General features: G+C 39.1%; 1 protein-coding gene across 1 annotated transcript; it reads left to right on the forward strand.

Moving 5' to 3' along the window:
* The first annotated feature begins 1,571 nt into the window (after positions 1-1,571).
* LOC109173952 lies at positions 1,572-1,907 on the forward strand. The gene has a single exon (XM_019323274.1). It carries the CDS (start codon positions 1,572-1,574, stop codon positions 1,905-1,907), a length of 336 nt encoding a protein of 111 aa, XP_019178819.1.
* Positions 1,908-11,160: the final 9,253 nt, after the last annotated feature.

Consider the following 11,160-nt stretch of genomic DNA (forward strand, 5'->3'; position numbering starts at 1 on the left):
TTATTATGAAAAATTGGATTAAAAATAACTTCAGTTAAGCCTCGTTAACCGAACCAGAAACATAAAATGGGACGGAGGGAGTATTTTTAAAAAAAAATTGTATAGATTTAATCCTCAATGAACAGCAGAAGAAAAAGTATGTTTTGATTGAAGTTGAGAAGTTGTTGAATACTTGGAACAAGTCATTAGCTAATTATCCACCCATGTCAATGTCAGATGGAAGTAATGAATACTTTTTAGGTAATCGGTTGTTGTACGAGGAATTGGCATATGACCGAGAAGCTCTAAAACAAGAACATGAAAATTTTGGTGTCTAAACTAACTGATGAACAACTTAGCCACCTAGATGTTCAATCTAATAAAGGTGGTTTGTTCTTTGTTTATGGATAGGGGAGGGCGTTTCAGGTTTCAGTTCGGTTTTTTTTTTCAGTTTTGATTTTTTCATTTTAAAAAAATTAAACCATTCGGTTTAACATTAGAGTTCGGTTTGGTTTCGATTCGATTTGAAACGGTTCAGATTTAATTCGGTTCATTTTTAGATCCCCAAATTTCAACATTTCCTAATTTTTCGAACATATTACCAAACAATACATATTCACATAATCACATAATCCAAATCCAAAGTCTAAACATTATATAACAAAATAGCAATCAAAAGTTCAAACACAATACTAAGTACTAATTACCAAGCATCAGTTGACTCTTTTGCACAACCGACTCTTCAGTTTGTTCACTTGAAATAATTTATTGACAAGATGAATAATCATCTATCTTTATAGTTAATATTAGAAGAACAAGTGTAAAGTACTATATAGTTAATTTTTTGACACAATCCGTCATTGCTCAAGTTAGATATAGGCCCTATTTGGTAAAATAGTTAGCCTATAAGCCAATTGTGGCTTATTTGACCACTATTAATTGTTTGATTTGGTTAAAAAATCAATATAAGTGTTTGGTTAATTAGATTTTTGTAACTCTAAAATGCTAAAATTCAAAAAGCTGCTCAAAGTAACTTTTTCAATTAGCTTTCTGTGACAAAAAATTATACCAAACAGCTATAAACTAACAGCTAATTTACCAAACGCCTTTCTACAATCAACCAATGTTATCAACTAGTTATACCTTCTAATTAACCCAATCAGCTAACCGCTATCAGCTAACAACCATTTACCAAACAAGGCCATAATTGTGAGGTAAAGAACAATTGCGACAAACAACAAAAGTGCAAAGTAGAAAACAAGCTATAAAGAAATCAAATAAAAAATTTAAGGGACATACCCGTGAGAATAGGAACTGAACGGCGGAGCAAACATCAAGGACTTGGATTTACTTCTTTTATTATTATTATTATTATTATTATTATTATTATTATTATTATTATTATTATTATTATTATAATAATTATTATTATTATTATTATTATTAAATTAATCAAATGGTGTTCGGTTCGATTCGGTTTTTGCCAAACCGTTCAGTTTTTTATTACTAGTTCGGTTTGGGTAACCCGAACCGAATTTTCCACCCCTATTTATGGATATGGTGGAACAGGCAAAACATTTTTATGGAGGAAAATGTCAGATGCTTTAAGGTCAAAGGGTGAAATTGTTCTAAATGTAGCATCAAGCGGTATAGCTTCACTACTACTACATGGTTGTAGGACTGCTCACTTAAGGTTTGCTATACCCATTGCTGTGAATGAAGTCACTTGCAACATTAAGCAAGGTAGTCCACTTGCTGAATTGATCGTAAAAGCAAAGTTGATCATATGGGATGAAGCTCCTATGATGCACAAAAATTGTTTTGAAGCATTGGATAGGACAGTGAGAGTTATAATGCGTTTCACAAATTTAAGAAGTTCAGAAATGTCATTTGGTGGAAAAACAGTTGTCCTGGGTGGTGATTTTTGATAAATACTACTAGTTATTCCGAAAGGCACAAGACAATATATAGTACAAGCCAGTATTAATTCATCTTACTTGTGAAATAACTGTGAAGTTCTTCGTTTAACAAAGAATTTGTGTTTGCGTGGTCTTACAACTGAAAAGGAGGTTCAAAATTTAAACACTTTTGCGAATGGGATTGCTAATACCACACAAAATGTAGCATTTTTAGCACTTATCAATATGCAAGACCATCTTCACTCTGAACGAATATTTTAAATCCATGCATTAAATTCCACTGAGAGTACCTAGACACACTAATCATGCCACCAACCTTTTGAGAGACCCAAAGGCTGCAAGCACCACCCAACATCTAATGCATTCACACCATTCCAGAATTCGGGGTCTTCATCAACAAGACAGCCGGCCTCCATTCGATTACTTGGACCATTGAATGCCGGAAAACATAAGAACACCGGTGAGCCATTTCAGATCGCAAATTAAAAACTCAGGCAGAGTCTATGAGAATATGAACTTCTCTAATTTATTCATCGTAAACCAAAGCATTTAAATAAGATACAAAGCCGTGAAAGAAGGACCAGTTACACCTGAACCACAAGACTAGGCAAATACAAACAAATAAAACAGACACTAGACTAAGTCTTAACACGACCCCGCAAGATTGAGGCGCCGTCAGTGAGCCCAAGCTTGGACCGAAACACAGCCACCTGGTCAACCGATCAGACATAACTAACTCACAGGGAGCTAGAAGTAACATGTTCACGCAAAAAGAAATAGTCAAGCTCACGCAACAAACTCTAAACCCACATAACTTTAGCAACGGAATTGGCAAGTGCTCGAAACTCGGCCTCCGTGGAGGACCGAGACACTGATTGTTGTTTCGCAGATTTCTAGGAGATGAGATTAGAGCCAAAAAAACACACAATAGGTCGTGGTAGACCGCTCCCCGTCACGATCGCCACCCCAATCAGAGTCCGAATAAGACACAAGAGAGAGTGGACAACCAAGCGGAAAATATAGGCCAAAGTGTACTGTATCTTTCAAGTAGCGCAGCACCCGCTTCATAGCTTGCCAGTGACCCTCAGTCGACGACGCCATAAATTGCGCTAAGCGATTTACCGCAAAAGAAACATCAGTCCTAGTAATCGCCAGGTATTGCAAATGACCAATAGCATGACGATAAGACGTGGAGTCAAAAGGCGTGTTATCTGCACCCAAATCAACCGAAGGACACATCAGAGTGGAGACCGGCTTCGCACCCATCATGTTAAACTACTCCAGAATGTCAACCACATACTAGCTTTGTGACAAAAACATACCAGTCGCAGTAGAAACCACTTCAACACCTAAGAAATTATGTAAGGGCCCCAAATCCTTCAGAGAGAACCGCTAAGGACAAATGACGCGGTGAATGCTTCATTATTGCATGTAAAAATTATGTCATCGGCATAGACCAAGAAGTACAAAGTGACATTACAGGTGCAATAAATAAACAAGGAAGTGTCTGCTACAGACTTCTTAAAACCAACAAAAACAAGAAAATCAGACAACTCAAGATACCAAGTCCGCAGGGCTTGCTTTAATCCATAAATTGCCTTTCTCAATCGACAAACATGATTTGGCTTCTACTCGTCTACAAAACCCATCGGCGTCGCCATATAGGCTTTTTCGTATAACGTGCCATTCAAAAAGGCATTGTTGACATCCAATTGACGCAATGCCTAGCCTTGTGACAACGCAATACTAAGAATGATACGAACAGTGACCGACTTCACCCTAAACACCCACTTGCAGCCAACCACATTGCGATTAGCCCGGGGCACTAACTCCCAGGTGGAGTTCTTCACCAATGCATTAAATTCATCTGTCATAGCAGCCCGCCACAAATCACTTTTCAAAGCAATGTCCACAGTGCGTGGTTCAATTGACGAAGCAACGGGATGAGAAGTCGTCAGATTAACGAACTTATCACCAAAATACCTGGGATTCGGACGGCGCGACCGGTTAGACCTCCGCAAGGGAACAACTGCAGCACCTTGGTCCACTGATTGCGTTGATGCCGCATCAAACTCCACCGAAACTGCCGCCAACGCTGACTCCAAATCACCTGCTACCTCTACCATTTGAACCAACTGCCCCGACCCCCTTGTTCTGGAAGAGTATCCGCCAACGAAGAGGCTGAAACATACACCTGAATAGGTGAACCAATCGGCGAGGGACTTCCAGTGGGAACTGCGGATGCCAGAAACTCCGAAGCAGGCGGAGGAAGCGTTCTTGGAACCAGCGACGCACCGACAGGCGAAGCAGCCGTCGGCGACCCCAAGGTAGTGACCGTAACCTCCAAAGTCGGCGCTGGTTGATTTGTGATCAGCGGTGTAGCTATGGTTGGGTCCGACGCCGAAGCCAGTGTGGGTAGAGGAGTGGCAGCACTAAGTGGTAGATGGTGCGACAGTGGCTGTAGCATATTAATACATGCAGTGCGAGGAGTAGGAAAAGGCAAAGGCACACCCAAACTCAAATACATGGGCGGGGTTGATGGTGCGGCGGTGGACACAGAGCAACGACTCAGGGTGTGAAACGGGATCTCATTTGGCACAAACTCAACATGACGTGAAACATAAACTCAACCACTGGATATTTCTAAACACCAATACGCAGAATGACTTAAAAAATAACCCAAGAAGACACATGGTAGAGACTAAGGACTCAATTTAGCTAGAAAATAAGGTTTTAGCAAAGAATAACACAAACACCCGAATGGCCGGATTTTCTAGTAATTCGGGTGTTTATTAAACAGCTTTTAATATGTTGAAGAATGATTAAGAATTGCAGTAGGCATGCGATTTATTAGATAAACGGCAGTTTGAAAGGCATAGGACCAATACGAGTAGGGCATGGACGCGTAATGCAGTAGCGTCATACCGCTTTCGACTATGTGCCTGTGTCGTTGTTCAGCCGGGTCATTGTGCTCCGGAGTATGAGGAGGCGAAGTGAAGTGAGAAATTCCCAGAGTATTAAAGATAGGAATTAACTTAACGTATTCACCCCCATTATCAGAAAAGATCGAAACAATTTTATAGTCAAAAAAGTTCTCGATCATACGTTTAAACTAAAGAAAGATAGTGTGAACATCTGAATTGAGTTTTAGGGGAAACATCCAAACATATTTAGTGTAGTGATTGACAAAATTTATGTAGTATTTAAACCATCCACAAAAACCGTTGCAGAACTCTACACATCCGTGTAAATTAACTACAACGGTTGAGTATTAGACATGGAACTAAAAGAGAACGGAAGTTTGTGACTTTTATTAATACGGCAAGAGTTACATGCAAACGTTTTAAGCTCTTCAGGCTTAAAATTTAAATTATTATTTCTAAGATGACAAGCTAGAATTTTAGTACTGGGATGACCGAATTGATGATGCCAATTTGACAACGACGACTTGGTGGTGATATTGACTTGAGACCGTTGGACAGGAAGGCTGTAGACATCACTCACGATCGGACCCTGCACAAGAGGAGTTCCTGATTGCCGATCCTTACACTAAAAAAAACGCGGAAATAACGACGGATTTAGCGATGGACTCATTCCGTTGCTAATATAGCCACGGAATAGCAACAACTTAGTGACTGATTTTAATTTTTTAGTTAAATAAATATTTAGCGGTGGTTTAGCGACGGATATTGTGACAGAATATTTTCGTCGTTAAATACGTAGCAAATATTAGCAGTAAATTTTTGCGCAAAAATTAAAGACAGATTTGCGACGGATTTTTCACGGGTTGATTCTATAATTTAAATTGCTATGGATCAGCAACGGAAATATAAATCCGTTGCTACATTTTCAAGAGACATTTATTTGTGTTTACATTGTAGCGACGGATCCTCAAATCCGTCACAAAATTTTTAACATGAGATGTTTTTGTGTTCACAATTTAGCGACGGATTTAAGGTCCATCGTGAAGCTTTTTACATGGGATTTATTGGTGTTTACACTATAGCGACGGATGATCTGTTGCTACATTTAAAACTTTGGAATTATTTGTGTTTATATTTTAGCAACGGATTTGAGAATCAGTCGCTAAAATAACGACGAATTTTCAAATCCGTAGCAAGATTTACAAGCGAGATTACTTGAGTACGAAAGATGGATCTTTTAAAATTCGTAGCTGCCTAACCTGTTAGTTTTTGTAAACACTCTAACCCTAAGTACACGATTCCTCTCCGTCGACCGCCGCTTCTCTCCCCTAACGCCCACCTCCATCAACGCTTTCTCTCCTCCGACCACCGTTGCCTGCTCCGTGACCGCCACCGCTTGCTCCGCGATCGACACTGCTTGCTCTGCCGGCCGCCGCTTCACCTGCCGCCTATTGGTATATATTTGTTTATGGCTTCCCCTGTGTTTTAATCTCGCATTCACAAACAACTCCTCCATTGTTGACTTCTTGGTTCTTCCCCCGTGTTTTATTCTTTCCGTCGATTTTCGATCTGTGTGCCAATTGAAGTTTATTTTCGGTAGAGGCTATTGAATCATATGAAGTTTCTTCTGTATAATAATGCTACTAGTTTTAATTGGAGTGTTCTGTCCGTACACTTTCCTCACATACTTGAACTTGGCAGAGTGAACAAGATGTTTAAGTGTATTCACATTTTTTACATTCCTTTATATTTTTGTTGAACTGCATTACAAGTTGACAACTCAGTGAGAGTGAAGACTAGTAATGGAAGAAAAACTTTCCAATAAAAAAAGTGTTATCGGATTGGGAAGAAGTAATTAACAGATTTAGGATTCTATGTACTAGTTTAGATTATCTGATTCTGGGACCAATCAAATTAAAACTCTCATGTTGATGTGGCTATACATAGGGCTTGTAAGGATGCAAAAGTAGTGATTGAAGATTTGAAGGCTGGAGGAATTGGAAGTGTATGTTCTGGAGGTATGCGTCTCATCTCATTTAATACTAAAATTTGCTAATGATTTATCCTCCTTCTGTTTGTTCTCGAGATATGAACACACAATGTATTGCAATTTTAATGAATAAATATCTTTAATACAATTTATGAAATAATGTATAATCTAGACCATACCTCGAATGACATTTAATTTGATTTTTTTTTTAATTTATATTTAATAGTAATGACAAAGATTCGAACTTGCAATGAGTATAATATGAGAAAAATTAAAATATAAATTTTGTAGAATGCTAATTTAATAATAATAATAATAATAATAATAATAATAATAATAATAATAAAAAAGTTCACTAATCTTTTAATTTTCAATTTTACTATAATTTGTTTGCCCACAATTACATTATAAATGATTAACAATTTTCTATTGCCTTACAAAAATGATTAACATTTAAAATTTTCAGTAAATTATAATACAAATATTGTAAAGTTGTAGTCATAAAATGTCTCAAATATTTGATTATTAGAGATATTTGATTATTTTTTCCGCTCTTGATGTTTGTTGAGTAAAGTATAAATAACAAATGTGTTCTTACAAATAGCTTAAGCTTTTTATGGCAGTATAAATAACAAATGTGTTCTTGCTGTTTCCGTGTTTTTTTGTAGTGTTAAAAACAAAATGTGTCAAAGAATTCAACGGAGACAAAGTTAGTCTTACAGAGTTTAGAAATTGAAACAAAATTTTGTTGCAGACTTGGAACGCACAACACATCAGACAAGAGAAGAGACCGACTATTTGAAGGTAAAGAGACTGACCCAGTGTGTGAAATACGAAGAGACTTACCATCGCCCAACATTATCTCATTAGGCTCTGTGTAGTCAGCCAGCGTGTGAAGGGACATGGCATCATTCACAGTGTGATGCGAGGCCCTAGAGTCCATGAGTCACGGTTGCGTGGGCGTAGTAGTAGTAGAAGTAGCGTGAACTGTAGGTGACTGATGCCCGGTACTTTGCGGCTCGAGCACAACCACATTATTTTCCTTCAAGAATTTGGCTAGTTTCCGGCAGAATTTGGTGTCATGCCCGGGATAGTCACAGTAATTACAATACCGACTAGGTCGGCTTTCAGAATTCCTCGACTGGTTCTGGCGCCCATTTGAGAATGCAGAACCACCTCTGCCACGCCGATTGGGACTTTGAGATTGAGAGTCAGCAGGGCTATTAAAATGTCGTTGTGTGACATTAGCAGTATGCATATGAATATGCGAGGCCGCTTCGTTATCTTTCAATAGTCTCTCGTAGTTGGTGAGAATGTCATGCAGCTCACGAAACGAGATAGAACCCGTTCGAACGCGAAGAGCCGCCACAATTGAATTGTATTCATCGCCAAGTTGCGTGAATATATGGACCACGAGGTCTTCTTTCGTGACTGGACTTTGGGAAAGAGCCAAATCGTCGGCAATTGCTCGCCTATCCTTCATATACGATTCAACAGACCGGTTGGATTTGAGATTTTTGGCTAGCTTCGCTTTCAACGAAACTACACGACCCCGAGACGCAGCGGCACAGCTGGTGGACAAACAAGTCCATGCATCGCATGCATAAGCAGCAGATGAAATGACCGGCTGCAAAATATCTGAGAGACTACCCAGGATGGCACTTAGGATAATTTGATCCTGTCTGAACCAAATAGTGTAGGCAGGATTCAACACAGTGTGAGCGTCATCGGAATACTTAACCAGAGTTGTAGTAAAACCCGTGACATAACCGAGAAGGTCAAGTCCTATGAGCGTGGACTCTACTTATTTCTTCCAAATAGGGAAATTTACAGAGGTAAGCTTGAGTGGTAAGTGAGCCGGAGCATGGATGTGAATGATGACTGGGGGGGTTAGCAACAGCCATGATTGACGAAAAGGGAGGAGGGGAGGGAAAACAAATTTTCGTTAGAGTTGGCTATGATACCATGTGAGAATATGAACTTGTGTAATTTATTCATCGTAAACCAAAGCATTTAAATAAGATACAGAGCCATGAAAGAAGGAGCAGTTACACATGAACCACAAGACTAGGCAAATACAAAATAAAACAGAGACTAGACTAAGTCTTAACAGAGCCCATGTCGCCGGTAAGTGTTCGTTGCTTGCCAAAGAGACGATAACAACATGAACCACAATCAACCATACCTCGCTAAGTTCCCTAAGCAATAAATCTTCAAAGGTGGATAACAAAAAGAGAGATGCCCCACAGTCTGCAAGGACCCCATAGATCACGCACATCTCAAATTCAAAATGACTGGAAAAATCCCACTCCAGCCACCAAACTCCATGACGCCATAACGAACCCATTAAATCCATCGGGGTGAACCAGACATCAGGCATCACCAACCGACCGTACCCTTCCACACCAGATTTTTCAAGTTACCAAAGTCATCACACCGTCCAGGGCATCCACCCACAAAGGGGTCACCAGAGTCGTGATCATAAACACCTTATGGCTGACAAGGGAGAGCTCTTGCCATGTAACCCAAAGGGAAGAAAAACAAACAGAGTCACTGCCTCACCCAAACGACTACAACAGCTCGCCCAACTTCACAAGGATATTCGGCATTAAGACCCACAGAATTTTTTGAACCTCAAGACGCACCACCCAATCTACAAGAACATCAGTCGCCATGAAACATGGAAGTCCAAAGAAGGAAACAAGAAAACACGTCAGTGTATTTGGAACAACCTTCAATCAATAAACGGGGTTGGTGTAAACCTTTCAGACCACCAAGCATACTCAGACCACAACGAAGGAAGTAGAGTCGACAATAACAGACCCATCGGAAATCAATACCTAACCACTTTGCCGGAACCATCTTCTTGTTCGGATGAAGAAAAAAGACCATCGAGAGCACCCCCGGACCCAAAAAATCACAATGAAAAACATAGGGGAAAAAAATAATAAAATCTCCGTAGAAAACCTCACCGGAAAATCTACAGAAAATCCCTCGCCGGAGAAGACCTCTTGGTCGCATGAAGCTTTTTTCGAACCAGTGATAAAACCGTGAAACATTGACCATGTCTACAGTTGCTAGTGGGCCACCGTAATCAACACTTTCACCACCATCAAAATTCCAAAAATATAAATGCATTGCGCACGTCTTTTGTGATAATCCAATCCGAAACAATTAACAGATTCATATTTCAGCAGTGAAAATTCGAAAAGGAGCAAAGAGAAGTGTAGAGCTCTAGAGAGAAGTTAGAGACTTTTTTTTTTTAGAGAGACAAACTTCTTACCACACTTCTATTATAACAAATAACTTTTTAACATTAAACAAAGTCGTTTTAAACCGTGATCCACACAACTGTTATAATTTGTCACTATTTTCAAATGGAATTTGATCAAAAAATTATAAATTTAATTTATGACACCAGCAAAATTTATCTAATAAATTCTCAAATAATAATTACAAGTAAAAGGGAAAAAAAGGGTCTTAGCCAATGTGTGCCACCCCAAAATTAGCCATGACCACGGTTCGGTTCGAACCGTGCACTATTGGAACGGACCGAAACCCAACAAATTCCAGTTCCGGTTCTAGAAAATCTGGAACCGAAACCGGGTGGTTCCAATTCCAAACCCGTGAAATTAAAAAAATATCTATAAAAATTAAGCTTCATATTTTAATTATTTCCTTAAAAATAAAATGGCCAGTAGGCCTGGCTCCTACTTCCATGGCAATTTTATTTTTAATTTATTTATTACATTGTACTATCTATTCATACATACTTTGTCAACCTTTTGAAGCACAACCACTAAGGTTCGATCTCATGACCTCCTATATGGGAGAGTCACTACATGTCATCTGATCACAAGGTGCTTGGCCGTAGATCGTTGCTAATAGTTGAAAAGTGTTTAGCCTAATTCTTTAATATCATTAACAAGGGAACCTAAAAGCGAAGAGTTATCATCTCCCACTCTCATTTGGTTAACATTTCGCTCCCTTTCTGTCACCGTCTCCATTCCAATCACAATAAACATGGTGTTAATGCAGGATCTTGTATCACGCCATGTAGAATCCTCAAGATCACCCCTTATCGACTTGTTACAGGGCTTATTGAAGTTTGATCCATCTAAGCGTCTCACCGCTAAAGAAGCACTTAACCATCCTTTCTTCAGAACTCCAGTTTCTAGAGAGGTTACGAATGATAAGCTACTTCGGTTCGTATATCAATGATGATAGTTTGGTTAAAATTGATGCCCAAAGACTTGAATATGTGGTTTGGTCCAACAATACAATCACATTGCAGGTGTCTCGCTGTGAATCGGTACTATTTGATGAATTATAATTATTTTGCTTTTCT

Source organism: Ipomoea nil, unplaced genomic scaffold (genome assembly GCF_001879475.1).
Source record: "Ipomoea nil cultivar Tokyo-kokei standard unplaced genomic scaffold, Asagao_1.1 scaffold0510, whole genome shotgun sequence".
NCBI lineage: Eukaryota > Viridiplantae > Streptophyta > Magnoliopsida > Solanales > Convolvulaceae > Ipomoea > Ipomoea nil.

What these genes read in the sequence shown, in the direction of transcription:
- LOC109173952 (XM_019323274.1), top strand. Translation starts at nt 1,572, where the DNA reads ATGTCAGATGCTTTAAGGTCAAAGGGTGAAATTGTTCTAAATGTAGCA.